Raw genomic sequence first — 14,160 nt, 5'->3', positions numbered from 1 at the left:
CGCTACTCCGTCATGAAGCTGATGTTTATTCTGATGTGGACTACTGTGATGGAAAGAGTCCACGCCACTTGGATTTTCCTTGGGAGCCGTTGACATTTCCATTTGGAGTGACTCGTGGGTAGAAACCTGAGAATCGAGCTAAAAGATTCGCCCGTCTAAGCTCAAATGTGACCTTCATTTGAGCAACAAATAGACACGTTTCTATTAACGTCCGTCTCCCCTCCTAGACTGCGAGCTCAGTGTGGGTAGGGAATGTGTCTACCCGCTCTGTTGTACGGTACCCTCCCAAGAGCCGAGTACCGTGCGCTGGACAGAGCGAGAGGTCAACAGGTACGACTGACTGACCGATCGATCTCTACGTGATAATGAAATTCCAGGAAACGTCTCCTGTGAATTAAGGCATGGCGATCCATTATCAACCACTCATTCCGTGGTATTTATTGGAATAAATACTTAGCGTGTGCAGAGACCGGGAGCTTACAGCCTACAGATCCATTCGCGATATGGATTGCCCCCGTCTTTCGAGTACAGTGTTCTGTACCTAGCTAAGATTCACTGACTCGTAGCTTCTAGTCTGATGACAAGTGTCTGACCTCCCCTCCGCTCTCCCTTGAACCCTCTTGTCTGTTTCGATGCAGTCGGTGTTTTCCGATCATGGCCTGCTAACCACGGTGGCTTACAAACTGGGCAGAGACAAGCCAGTATGCTACGCGTTGGAAGTAAGTCTCCTCCCTGGTAAATCCATCTCGGCTATTGCGGGACAGGCGTCGCGACCATTTTCAGTGGCCAGGACCCGTGGCGATTTCCAGAATCCCCATCAGCAGGAACGTTCTGAAAATACGGAGCCCGCGCCTGGGCCTTTTGGATTGTAGATGGGGAGCCGGGGTGTTGGGTTCCCTGGTGAAGTGGGGGTGAGAGGGGAAGAAGAAGGGAATGGGAAGAAGTACGATCCTGTGGGAAGAGAGGTGGGCCAGAAGGGAACGAAGGTGGACTGGTTCTGGTGTGGGTAGCTGGACCTATTGCCTGCCCTCGAGGAAGTCACCTGGGCTTCCACACAAGTCACAAGTAGGCTTGTTCTGGGCGGGCCATGTGTCTGTTATACTGTTCTATTGGACCCTTCCAAGCACTTAATACAGTTTTCTGGACCCAGTAAAGCGCTGAATGAATACAATTAACTAACCCTTTCAGAGGAGGCCATGAGCCCGAAATCGGATCCCAGGAGGTCAAGGGTGTGAAGGAGGCCTTCTCAGTTGAGGAACACGGTCTCGAGGTAGGGGGTGGCCCCAGCGCCTTGAGGATGAGGAGGATGGAGAAGATTTCAATGTTCTGGGCTTCCTGCTGGAAGGCATCAGGTTCTTGTCTCGATCACAGCCCCGCTAGACGGTAATGGGTGTCTGTGATGGCTTCCCCGCACGAGGACGGAGAAATCGTGCCGTCACCGTCCCGTCATCTTCAGTTGCCGGGGGACGGGGCTGGGGGAGGCGACGTCTGCCGACACATAACCAAACCACCGTGGGAGGTAGAGAGAGGTATTTGGGTCAGAGTTTATGTCGGGCCTTCTAAAATAGTTATTCAGGCTGCTGAGTGGCAGCCGGCCCTCTGCCCTTCACTGACCCATCCCAGCTTTCGAGTGCGGCTGTCTCGGGCCCGACCCCGGCCCCTGCTCGTCACCGACGGGTTCTCGTACCTCAAGACTCGACTCCTTTGTGCTTTGGGCTCTTTCTGCCACCTTGAAATAGCACGGTGCTCTGCCCGCAGTAAGCGCTCGATCGATAGGATCGACCGATCGCGATGGAAACGGACTCGTTTACCCTCCTGCCCTCTTCTCCTTTGTTCGGTTTTTCTCCTCCTCGTTCACCTCCTCACCTTCATCATCACCGTTAGTATCTACCGGGTGTCCACCGTGTGCGGGGCAGTGTGCCGGGCGCTTGGGAGAGTGCAGATAGCGGTCGGGGCCACGGCGCCCGCCTGCCTCGCTGGGGTAGATTCCGCAGAAGAGATTCCATTGGAGGTTCCGCTCTTCCACAGGGATCGGTCGCGATAGCCGGCGCTGTGATTCGCTGGCTGAGAGACAACCTCGGCATCGCCAAGTCGTCCGACGAGATCGGTGAGTACGAGCGTCCCCCGGGTGACGAGGGGCCTGTAAGGGGTTGGGTTGGGAAACGCTCTCTCTGAAATCGGTCAACGAAGAAGATCTCAGCGAGAGTTCCGGGAAACCCCCCGATAGAAACCCACTGTGCGAATTTGACTCCGACTATTGCGAGGGGAAACGGTATGTGGAAATAAAAAGAGAACAGAGCCACTCCTGACTGGAACAGACCGGAGGTCCACCCAGCCCTAACTTGGGGAACCACGATGGCGGACCTTCTGGTGGACCTTGCCGGTGGATGTCGGAAAGACCGTCCAACATCTCCAGCTTTCCCTTCTACGGACCCAAGTTGACTATCTAAAACCACAGGCTCTTGACCGCCGCCGGAAAATACCTCGTTGGACTGCCTGCCTGTCCCTGAGCTCTTTGTGTCACTACTCCGCTGGGCCTCAGAACCGTTAGCGAGGACAACTAGAAGTTAGAACCCGAGTCGGCCGTCAATAATAATAACAATGGTGGTATTTGTTAAGCGCTTCCTATGTGCAGAGCACTGTTCTGAGCACTGGGGAAGATACGGGGTCGTCCCACGTGAGGCTCACAGTTAATCCCCATTTTTACAGATGAGGTAACCGAGGCACAGAGAAGCGAAGTGACTCGCCCACAGTCACACAGTTGACAAGCGGCTGAGCCGGGATTCGAACCCATGACCTCTGACTCCCAAGCCCGGGCTCTCTCCACCGAGCCGCGCTGCTTCTCCAAGAGTCTGGGCCTCATTTTATATCAAGAAGTCAACTTTGGGTTGGCAGCGGCGGGGCCCCCGTGGACTCGGGACATCTGTTCTGGCCTCCTCTGGGACCTTGGGCGACTCACTGCACCGTGCCGTGCTATAGTTAGATTCTGTCAACTGAGAATGAGGTACCTGCTCGCCCTCCCTTTTAGATGGCGAACCCGGAGATAGAAATGTCTGCCAAAGTGCCTTCTGGGTGCAAAGCTCCCTTCTTGCTGTTTTCCCCCGCCATTTTTGACTGGTTGATGGGAAAACCGGGGGTGGGGGGAGGATTTGACGGGAAAGACCCGGAACCCCACTGGCGTAGGCTGAGGGGCTCCGGCTGGGACTGGGCAAGGAGCATTCTAGTTCCACCTCTGGAACTAGTGTTCTTCTCACAGTGTTCTCTCAGCCTCCACCGAGGCATGGGTGACTCCGGATCAGATGTGGCAGAGAGGATTCGCGAAGGTCACCCAAAACCTAGAGTCCTCTAGTTGAGGTCCCCCACAGATCTCCCCACTCCAAACCTCCTTTCTCCCTGGAGGTTACGCTTGGCTCAGGAAACGGCTCGGTCCTTAGCACGGAGTTTGTTCTGTCCATCGAAAACAATAATACCGTGTAGTAATAGTATTAAGCACCTGTTGTGTGCAGAGCACTGAACTGAGTGCCGAGAACCGGCACACGAGTGGAAATAAATCACAGACCCCTGAGGGGTGACCTCTTTTCTTCGGGGGCGGCGTGAACCTTTACTGGGTGCTGTGCCGAGGTGCGTCACGACCTAGTGGAAACAGCACGGTCCCGGGAGTCGGAGGTCCTGGGTTCTAATCCCAGATCCTTCACCTGTCTGCTGTGTGACTTCGGGCAAGCCGCTTCACTTCTCTGTGCCTCCGTTCTGTCATCTGCAGAACGGGGATTCACTTCCTCACCTCCATCCCAATTAGACTGTGAGCCCCACGTGGGACCTAATGATCCTGTATCCACCCTAGAGCTCAGTACAGTGGTTGGCACGTAGTCGGCGCTTCACAGATACCACAGCTGTAGTTATTGTTTTGTGCCCTTGTAAGCCCTTTCTTGTGTCTTCTTTCGGCCGGCAGAAAAACTGGCTCAAGAAGTGGGGACGTCTTACGGCTGCTATTTCGTCCCGGCCTTCTCCGGACTGTACGCACCCTACTGGGAACCCAGTGCCAGGGGGTAAGGACCGGGCCGGCCGCCGGGCCGGCTTCCGGCCCTCGTCCGCGTCGCTTTGGGCGCCGGGTCCCGTCGCCGGCGTCTCTCGTCTGCGTCTCGGGGAACCCGCTCGGTCTGCCGAGGCCGGCCCCGGGGGAGCCGTGGGCGGCGCACGGGGTGGGACCGCTCTCCCCAGCCAGGAAGTAGTCAGGGCGTTGCCCGGGGAGCGAAGGGGCCCTAGGGTGGCCGCCCGGTCTGGCCTCCGTCCCACCCCTCACTCGCCCTGTGACTTCTCTGTCGAGGCGTAGATAGAGTTAGTTCCCCTGCCCGCTACTGCCCAAAGTGGGGGCCTCCTGGAGTCGTTTCCCGCCCCCCCCTCCCCCCCCCCCCCGGTCGGAGCCGTGGCATCTCCTTTCGATTTCCTCTCTGATTCTGCCTCTTATCTGCCACTTCTCTGACCTTGGGCAAGTGGCTTCACTTCTCTGTGCCCGTTACCTCATCTGTAAAATGGGAATGAAGCCTGCGAGCCCCCAGTGTGGGGCAGGGACTGTGCCCGACGCGATTAGCTCGGAGCTGCCTCGGTGCTCAGTACAGTGCCTGGCACATAGTAAGCGCTTAATAACACTAAAAAAACCCCAAAAAACACCCCCAAAGCCGAGTGGGATCGCTCCTTGCCGGGCTCAGCCATCGTGAGGAGCGTCAGGCCGCTCTGACGGGCGCCTCCGTGTCTCTGGCAGGATCATCTGCGGCCTGACCCAGTTCACCAACAAGAACCACATCGCCTTTGCCGCCTTGGAAGCGGTCTGCTTCCAAACCCGAGAGGTAACGGTCACCCCGAGGCCACCCCCTCGGTCCGTTGCCGGCCGGGCTTCTCGTGAGGACGGGGCTCAGTCCTACGCCCCCGGGTTTAGAGAAGCGGAGGAAGGCGACTGCCGCAAATCACGAACCTCTGCTCTAGCCCTTCCTCCTGTCACGGAGACCACCTTCCGGCACCTATACGACCAGCACTCCTGTCCCCAGGCGGCCCCTTGGCCGTCGAAGGGGCCGGACGGCGGGCCGTGGGCTTGGGTTGTGTCTGCGGCAGTAACGATGGTGGGCACGGAGCCGTCCGCACTCTCTCTCGCTCAGCTCCCCCGTGCCCGGCAGCGGGCCCCGGGAGGCGGGTGTCGGGGGGGCGGACCGCGAGCGGAGAACGGTCGGCATCTCCGGGGGCCCTCGTCCGGTTTGTCGGCCGCAGCTCTGGGAGACGCCCAACCCCGTCTCACCAACTGGACGCCGAAAAAACCCTCCGTCTGAGCCGGTTCTTAACGGGATCGGCTGCCCTTGGAAGGAGATCTGTCGCACGGGTCTCTTCGGTGAGACACGCGTCTCCTGACGACGAAAGTAGTGGACGACAGCAAAGCAGACGCGCCTAGCCTCTGGCTTGCTATCCTGCCTCTGCTTGGCGTCATCGTTGCTTTATTTTCGGCAACTTTTATCTCACCCGATGATCTCGTATCCGTGCCAGCGCTTAATCCGGTGCTTAACACGTAATAAGTGTTAGTACGGTGTTTTGCACGTGGAAGCGTTGGATACCTATCGCTGATGGATTAACCGATCCTCTAAATATTATTCTCTTGAAGGGGCTGGGGCGGTCGTAGTGGTGGGCGGTCATTAGCCTCTGGGCGGTCGTGAGCCTCCCAGCGGATTTTCCCCCGATCCTCCGAACCTGGTCGTGTGTCATCACCGAACTGAGCCCCGGCCCCCGCCCCAAAATGTCGAACCACCGGCCCCGCGTCCCGCCGCTCGTCACGGGACGTGTTGTTTGGTTGAAGATTTTAGATGCTATGAACAAAGATTGTGGAATTCCCCTGAGCCACTTGCAAGTCGACGGCGGGATGACCAACAACAAAATCCTCATGCAACTTCAGGCCGACATCCTCTGCATTCCAGTGGGTGAGCCGCTCCGGGGCCCCACGGCACGGCTCCGGGTAGACCGTCCGTCCGCCCGTCCCTCCGTCCCCCGCCGGGGCTGACGGGGACCTCGGGGGACCTCTGGTTTTGTGGGGGGGAGGGGGGGAGTCTCCCGGGCTGACGGGCCTCTGTGACCTTTCTCTCCTCCCCCGCTCAGTCAAGCCCTCCATGCCCGAGACCACGGCCCTGGGGGCCGCCATGGCCGCCGGCTCGGCGGAAGGAGTGGCCGTCTGGAGCCTGGACCCCGAGGACCTGTCGGCCGTCACCATGGAGCGCTTCGAGCCTCAGATAAACGAAGAGGGTGAGGGGCTCCGCCCGCGTCCCCCGGGTTTTTCCCTGGGGATATTCCCGGGTCCGGAGGCTTCCCCAGAAGACCGACGGGGCGCCGTCGGGAACCCGACGGGATCTCCTCGGTACTCTTCGCCGTCTGGTTTCCCCGGCACCCGCGGCTCGAGTCCTGCGAGAGACGGAGGGTTATCGGGGTTCAGGGACCGCGGCGTCCCTGGGATCCCCCCGGGTTTCCGGGCTGTGGAGAACCCCGCGCTCGATGGGTCCTGGAGGGATGGGGAAGGTGACGGAGGTTTGGGAGAGAGAGGACGAGTCTCCTGGGCTCGTGCGGCCCCCTTCCCGGCAGGCTCGGGTCCCCAGCGGAAGGGACCGGGTGGGAGGGCTCGCTTGGAGGAAGCCGGCTCTCGCCTGAGAGGTGGCCCGGAAACCGGTCCGTCCTTCACTGCCAAATTTTGGCTGCGCTAGGTCCCCACCTTCACTCACCTGGGAGAGAAGGGTTCCGTCCGCGTTCCAGCGCGCCAAACGTGGGAGCTTCAGGTTTTCTGAGGACGGGCGTCCGGACGTCTTGGGCCTCTCCACGCCGTGGGGGTGGGGGCGGTCCACCCCGGAACCCCCCGGCGAGGCTGTCCTGCCGTCCCTGGAACGGTAGTAGAGGAGGGCCAGGCTCTCTGGCCGCCCCCCGCCCCCGGTCCTCTTGGGCTCCGGGTCTAGCCGTTCCTGCCACTCACCCGCCCTGCCTTTCCCAGGATAAGGATATTCATTCAGTAGTATTTATTGAGCGTTTATAATGTGGACATCCGGATGGTGCTCTCAAAAGGTGCCTGAGGGGCAGTGTCGGGGGGGGGGCGGGGGGAGGCGGTGGCGGTTGCCAAGCTGATGCTGACAGAAGAGTCGGAGGGCCGCCTGCCTTGTCCTCGCCCCTGTGCTCCGAGGCTCAAGGAGAGCTGATCCTCTCTGGGATTGGGTGCCTGTGTCCCCGCCCCTCCCTCCCCCCCCCCCACCCTTTTCACAGAGGGCATCACCAAGCGGGCACTCGTCGGGGCCTGGCAGCGGTAAGAGCGATCTGTCTGTTCCTTTGCAGAGAGCGAAGTCCGCTACGCCACGTGGAAGAAGGCGGTGGCGAAGTCGATGGGCTGGGCCACCGCTCAGACGAGCTCGCAGGGTAAATGTCCTCTCGCGGATGCCGCTCGCTAGGGCTTCGGGGGGAGCCGGGTCGGACCGGATAGCTCGCTTTTTACGGGGTGGGGGTTGTGGAGAGCAGAGATGTGTGGCTTCCTTCCTTGGAAAAGGGGAAGCCACCGATACTGAGGTCTGTGCTCTTCGTTTAAAATAGCGTAAAACTGAATTTCTCCTTGAACTGAGGAAGCGCAAATTCAGCCGCCGGTTCGTTCCATTCGGAAAGCGGGCGGGCACCTCGCCCGGCCGTCCGCGGCCGCCGCGACTGTGTTCCCCGTGCCGCGGCGGCACGCTCGGGCCTCGGGGCAGAATCCATTCTAGGTTCCCCCTGAAGAGAAAGACGAGAAAAGTCGGCCGAGACCGTTTTGTATTTCCCTCTTAGGCTTCGGAAAATAACCCTTGACCTGTCGGGTGGGTCCGTCGGTCGGGAATCCGATGCGAGCTTCACCGACCGGGGCCTATTTTCAAGACCGAGGGCGAGACGGTGCAGATGTGACGGTTGACCCCTTTCTTTGCAAAATGACTTTCTTCCTGACCCCCCAGAGGCATTTCAGAGGGGAAAATCCAGAGAGCCACGTTAGGCCTGGCTGGCTGCCGGGAAGGGACGGGGAACGGCGAGGGAAGCGGGCCCCTCCGGGGGACCAGTTCCCCTTATAGTCTAACCCTAAGAGAATGTCCCCCCGGGCACGAAATCCTTTCACGGGGCTAGTGAACAACAGCTCTCCTGTTAATCTGGAGACGCGGCCAACGAAACGCCTCCCCCAAACTGACGTTCTAGGGGGAAGCTCTGGAAGGGGCAGGCTTGCACGCACACACACACTCAGTCACTCACGTACCCGTCCCGCCCGGGTCCTGGCAGTTGGGGCCCGACCGAGGTCTAGCCCGAGGTTTCCAGTGCTGGCGGGAGCCCCTCGGCCTCCCCCTCCGCCTCCCCGTAGCGGCTGCGGGCCGAGCCCTTGGATCAGTCGGTCAGAACCTCCAGGAGGTCCGTCTTTCCCGCGATCGTCCTAGAAGCTGCTTGGCGGAATGATCTCCTTCTCCTCTAAATGACTTTCCTTTCCCTCTCCGTTAATCGCACGTTCTAGAAGCGAGCTTCTCCTTTCAGGGTGGCGGCGGTGGCGGCCGGGTCCCGGGGCGGGCGTTTCTCCCGGCCCCGTGGACGCTCCTTGAGGCTTAGTGGCCTCTCGCGGGGTTTTGTGGTCTCTTGGCTCACGTCTCTCGTTGCCCCGAGGCCTCCCCTTCACCCCCGCCCCTGCTTCGTCTCCCAAGGGTCCTTGACTGGCAAGAGAGAAAGAAATCCGAGGTAAAAAGGCATAGGAAGCCGATTGGAATGAATCCGTCTGCTCCCGCGGACGGAATAGAAGGGGATTTCCTTCCGGTATTCGGTCCTCCGAGAAAGAACGGGACACGGGCGCTCCCGTCCGTCCGAGCTGTCGATTTGAGCATCCGACATGCGCAGAGCGCTATACTCGGGGCTTGGGAGAAGACAGTGGACTCGGTTGACCCGGTCCCTCCCTTTGAGGAGTTCTGAGGCTGGCCGGGTGTCGGGTGGGCCGTACCTGGGTGTTAGGGCCCACCGGTATGGTAGAGTGGCATTCGGGCAACAGAATTCTGAAACGACCCGTTGGTCCATGGCAGGGGCGGGGGCCCCTCCCCTCCGGTGGGAAGCCGGGAGCGCCAGCCGCATCGTCCTCCACCCTGAAGGGAAAAGCGCTTCCTCTCTGGAGGCGGAGAAACTTCCCACGGGGAAGCTCCGTCCGGGAGCGAGGCCCCTGCCGGCTCCAGCTCGTTGCCAACGTTCCCGCCTCATCCGTTGGGCCGGATTTCTTGGAGAAAGCACCTTGATGGCTTTAAGGTGCCTGGGGGCGCGGGACTTGGGAAAGCCGGGGGAAAAATGCCATCTTTAGACACACACACCAGATCTGACCAGCTGATGTCAAACAGCTGGGGCGACTGCGGGGACCTTCAGGGAAGGGTCGGGTTGTGGGACGGCCCTTGCGGTGGGCAGAGGGAAACCGAGGTCTCTCCCGGGGACCTCTCTCGGCCCCCCCCGCCTCTGTTCCCGTGCCATGTGCCGGGTCGGAGAGCCGCCCGCCTCCTTGGCACGGCGGGGGCCCAGGCGGCCTCCCCGGGGAAACCCCACCCGTAATGGTGAGCGGTAGGGTATCTGGTAAGCGCCCACCATGTGCCGAGCACTGCACTCGGCGCCGGGTAGGTACGCGGTCATCTGCCGTGATCTCCAGCAAAAATCGGGTTCCTTTTCAGGGGGCCGATACCAATCCCCGTGCTAGAGAGACGTCTCGAGCGAGCGACGCCGTGGGGTCCCCAGCCCCGCGTTCTGGGTCTGCGTGCCCGGCCCCCCGCCCCTTTCTGGCCCCCGCCTCAAAGCCCGCACCGTCACCGCCCCTCGGGGGCCGTCCGACGCTTCGCTAGCTCTGGTGCGATAGACTTTTCTGTTCGTGTAGCTTGTTGTGTCATATTGGATGTGATTCCTAACACCGATTTATGCAATTTACGTATCTCTCTTTTGTTTGCTTGCCTGGAAATCCTTGGCGCTGGATGGCTTCAGGTGACCCTAGTATCTTCTGTAGTCTTCCCCTGGGCTTTTTTATAGTGAGTAGCATGATAATGTTAATCGGAGCAAGGCACATCTCAGGTCAGTTCCTATTTCCGTTAGCCGATGTTACGAGGTAGCCGAACGTGCTCGTGTGTGCGTGTGTGTTTACGTGCGGGTGTGGGCCCCGGCGGGGGCACGGGAGACGCCTCCTCCGACTCCCGAGGTCCCCGAGGCCGGCGCAGCGGCGCCCCCCTCTCGGAGGGTTGGCCCGGTGGGCCCCTCTGCCCACGCCCGGGCCCGGCTGCCTGGCTTAGAATGCCCCGAGGGTCGGCACCCCCGACCCACGAACCTCTACGAGTCCAAGAACCGACGATCCCGGATCGGGCGTGGTGGCCCGTCTAGGCTCAGGTCCACCGGGCTTCCCCGTTGTGGACCTTGGGGCGGGGGAGCGAAGGGGGTAATGCCAAAATACTCCGGGGGGGTGCCCTCGAGGTGTTGGATCTGTGCTCCCATTCTCCCCCCTACCTCCATCCGTCCCTCCCTTCTGGCACCATCGCTGGTCTCTCCGGCCGTTCGCCCGCTCCGAATGGTCGCCCGAACTGCCCGCGGTCGCGAGTGTCAGCCTGGTGGGTGGAACGAATCCCCTTTGCCCACGGTGAGCAAGCCGAGCCTCTGAAGACCCTGGCGGGCAGTGCGACTGTTAAAAAAAAAAAAAAAAAAAAAATACCTATCATCCGGACCGCTGGCAGAAACGCAGCCCTTTTCCCCACTGTTTCCCCCCAAATCATCGAAAGCCTTTCCTCTTTGGAAACATCATCTGCCCCCTTTCTTGTTCAGCAAATGACCACCCGGCAGGTTCCTGGGCTTCCCCCAAGTGGAACTCGAAATACGGGCAGGGTTGAATATAAAAGGAGCCATTTCGCTATGTTCTCGATTCAGCTGACGGGAGGACGGAAGGAGGTACACGAGCGAGCGCCAACCGGGCAGCCGGTCTCCCGGTAGCCAGTCTCGGGCCTCTGAGTGCCCCGGCTACCGCAGTCCCGGGGCTCTCGCCCGTTGGGGCCGGACAGGCACAGGGGGTCCCGGGAGCCATAGGTGGGCCCCGGCGTCGCCGAGGGAGATGCCCCGGTGCAACGCCCCCCCCCCCCCCGCCCTTTTTGATTTTGGGGCTTGGGCGGTGCCGCTCAGGCTCCCCTTGGGCCTCGGTACAACCGGAGGAAAGCCCTCCCACGGGGGATGCTAGAAACGGCCACCAGCTTGGCCGCCGGCCCCCAACCCGGCGACCCCGCAGCCCAGCCCAGGGGGCAGAGCGAGGCCGATGGCGGCCGTGGGGGGAGGGGGGTTGGAGGGTGGTGCCTCTCCCTGCCCGGCTGCCCCCCGGGTCCTCCCTCGCGAGGGGCGGGGCCGTCCGGGGTCCCCCGGCTCCCCTCGTCCTCTGCCGTCCCGGCCCCGGCCGGGAGCCCCAGGGGACGACGAGGGACCCCTGCCCTTGGGTGGGATGGGACCAGCAGCCCGGTGAACTCTTCCTGTCGAAATGGCCTCCGGCGGTCTCTCCGGACGAGGCGCCGGGAGGCCGCCTCCGCTCACGGAGAGCGAGGAGGGGTGGGATGAGGCGACCGAGTCCGGAGCCCCGGGTCCCCGGCGTTCCCCGGCCCCCGAAACGGGGAGAGCCTCTCTCGGTCGCGCCCCTCCCGCCCCTCCCGACCTGCGGCAGGCTGTCCGGTCGTGACGTCTGTGTCGGCTTCTCCGATGGGTTCCTCCGGTGGTTCCGGCTCTCGCCTCCCCGGGCACCCCGAGAGACGGATCCCCGGAAAGTCGGGCTCGGGTCCCCCGTCTCAGTCGCCTCTTGGATGGCGAGCCCCCTCGAGGGATGGGGACCCACCCGCGTGTTGATCGCCGGCCCTCGGCACGGTGCCTTACACACGGTAAGCGCCTAACGCTATCACGACTGTAATTATTACCGAACCCGTCTCCCCTCGGTCACCCTGTCCTGACCGGAGAGTGTCGGTGAACGTCCGAGGCCCGATCCGACGGCTCCCTCTCCTCAAACCCCGAATTCCCTCCGGCCCAGAACTCAGATCTGAGGGCCACTTGGCACTTAGCACAGTCGCCCAAACGTGGGGCCCGGGGGGACCCGGCCACGGCCCCCAGAGCGGTTAACCTCGCGTGTATTAAGCGCTCAGTAGAGCGCCCCGCACACGGCAAGCGCTCAGTACGTACCGTCGGTGGATCGACTGTATCGGGCCGGAGGCAACCCTGTCCTCGGGCAGTTGCCCGAAGCCCGAGCCGACCGTACAGCCGCGGCTTCAGGCGACTCTGCCGTTCTAACGGGCCTCTCTTCCGTCTAGGGGTTCCGTAAAGCGGCGCTCCTCCACGGCTCCGGGATGCGGGCATTCGGACGCGCCTGGCCGATCCAGCGATTCCGTCTCGTCCGCGTCAGGGCGACGTTACCCGTAGGACTCTGTTTTATTTCTAAGCTGCTGCTCTCAGAGCCCGCGAGGACCTGGCGGGTAGACCTGTCCTTTGAAATAAAGCAAGTGCAGCTGAAAGAACAGCGTGAACACACAGTATGTTTTGGCTTTTGGCTTCTCGGTCCGTTTGGATGTTTTTTGGTCGGGTTTTTTTTTCTCCCGAGGCGATGGGCAGCGAAGATAGGGCCGGCCTCAGACGGGCCCTGCCCCCCGTTCCCCGCGGCCCGTCCGCCCCCTCCCAGGAACTCGGATCTCACCCACCGCCTCGTGGGACGGACGGCCCGCGTCCGCCGAGGGGCCTGGATGTCGATGGGGGGCCGCGGGCCCTTGGTTGAGAGAGGGGAGTCCACGCGGGTAAGAAGGCGAGGGTGGCGTCGAGCCCCCTGGCCCTCCCTCTCCCCCGAGGGTCCCTTCCTCGATTCCAGCCGGGAGCCCGGCGCCGTCCCCCGCGCCGCCCGTAGCTCCGACGAGACGTCACCCGGAACGGAGGGAGAATAATAATGTTGGTATTTGTTAAGCGCTTACTATGTGCCGAGCACTGTTCTAAGCGCTGGGGTAGACATAGGGGAATCAGGCTGTCCCACGTGGGGCTCACCGTCTTAATCCCCATTTTACAGATGAGGGAACCGAGGCACAGAGAAGTTAAGTGACTCGCCCACAGTCACACAGCCGACAAGTGGCAGAGCTGGGATTCGAACCCATGAGCCCTGACTCCAAAGCCCGGGCTCTTTCCACTGAGCCACGCTGCTTCTCCAAAACGGGGGCCCGAGCGGTAGAGTTCAGACCAAACCCGAGCCCGCCGCCGGTTCCCCTCCACCTAAATCCCTCCGCGATGGAATGCCAATCTGGAACCCGTGTCCCCTGAACCTCCAGGGGCAAACGAGGGGGGGAGAGAGAGAAGCGGGGAGAGAGGCGCTCTCCCCTCCCCCTTTCCCCATGGCCGTCGACGTTCCGGGTCGGGAGAGCGGTCGAGCCCGCGTCGCCCGTCCGCGGGGGGTCCCGGGCGACCTCTGGCCCGTCGCCACGGCCGGCCCGCCGGGTCCGCGGGGGGAGGCCGCGGGCCCGCTAACGTGCCGCCGGGGGAGGCCGCCCGCACGGAGGAGCCGCGGAGGCCCCCGCTCCGGGCTCGCGGGTCGCCTGCCCGGCCGGCCGCCGCCGGGCTCTGAGTCTGGGGGAGTAGCTCCCCGCTCGACAGTCCTCCCTGTCTTCCCACGCTACCGGCCCCCCGACCCCCCGCGCCGGGATCCCGGCGGAGGATGGAAGAGCGTGCCCGGAATCGAAACCTCAGCCCCGACGGGAAAGGAAACCCGGCGGGGCCGAGAGCCGGACGTCGGCCGCGTCCGGATGGATCACCAAAAGAGGAAGATGAACCTATTAAATAACCTCTCGCCGCTTCAGAGGATGGAGAATCCCTCCCGGCGACGAGAAGGATCACCAGAGGGGGACCGGGCTTAGGAGCGTCCAGCGGTACGGAGAACCGTTCGGAGGGTCCCGGCGGGGGTCTCGGGGCAAACCTGGGTCTCCGAGAGCCGGCGCCCTCCCGAGACGTGAGCCAACGGGAACGGGACCGTTCCACCGGTCAGCCGAGCGCGGAGCTCCCGGGACGCCGCGGAAGCGGAACTCGTAAGCGACGCTCGGGACTCGGCCTCCTTTCCGCAGAGCGTGCCCGTCGAGTATTTCAGCAGCGGCGGAC

The 14,160-nt window shown here is 62.1% G+C and overlaps 1 protein-coding gene across 6 annotated transcripts in view; it reads left to right on the top strand.

Moving 5' to 3' along the window:
- The window catches only part of GK (glycerol kinase), a 45,279-nt gene extending 32,716 nt beyond the window's left edge, over window positions 1-12,563 (top strand). For 4 of the 6 annotated variants that reach the window (XM_029079617.2, XM_029079621.2, XM_029079619.2 and 1 more), the window contains 9 exons: window positions 639-719; window positions 2,029-2,107; window positions 3,950-4,046; window positions 4,760-4,844; window positions 5,837-5,957; window positions 6,133-6,276; window positions 7,345-7,425; window positions 10,009-10,095; window positions 12,345-12,563. In XM_029079617.2, the coding sequence (XP_028935450.1) occupies window positions 639-719; window positions 2,029-2,107; window positions 3,950-4,046; window positions 4,760-4,844; window positions 5,837-5,957; window positions 6,133-6,276; window positions 7,345-7,425; window positions 10,009-10,095; window positions 12,345-12,355 (786 nt within the window). In that variant the 3' untranslated portion in view covers window positions 12,356-12,563. Of the gene's footprint in view, window positions 1-638; window positions 720-2,028; window positions 2,108-3,949; window positions 4,047-4,759; window positions 4,845-5,836; window positions 5,958-6,132; window positions 6,277-7,344; window positions 7,426-9,704; window positions 9,959-10,008; window positions 10,096-12,344 lie in introns of those variants that run through there. The other 2 variants (XM_029079622.1, XM_029079620.1) reach the window with 2 other exon arrangements.
- Window positions 12,564-14,160: the final 1,597 nt, after the last annotated feature.

Source organism: Ornithorhynchus anatinus, chromosome 15 (genome assembly GCF_004115215.2).
Source record: "Ornithorhynchus anatinus isolate Pmale09 chromosome 15, mOrnAna1.pri.v4, whole genome shotgun sequence".
NCBI classification, from domain to species: domain Eukaryota; kingdom Metazoa; phylum Chordata; class Mammalia; order Monotremata; family Ornithorhynchidae; genus Ornithorhynchus; species Ornithorhynchus anatinus.
The sequence above is the reverse complement of the archived record's forward strand: the minus strand, read 5'-3'. Positions and strand labels throughout refer to the sequence as shown.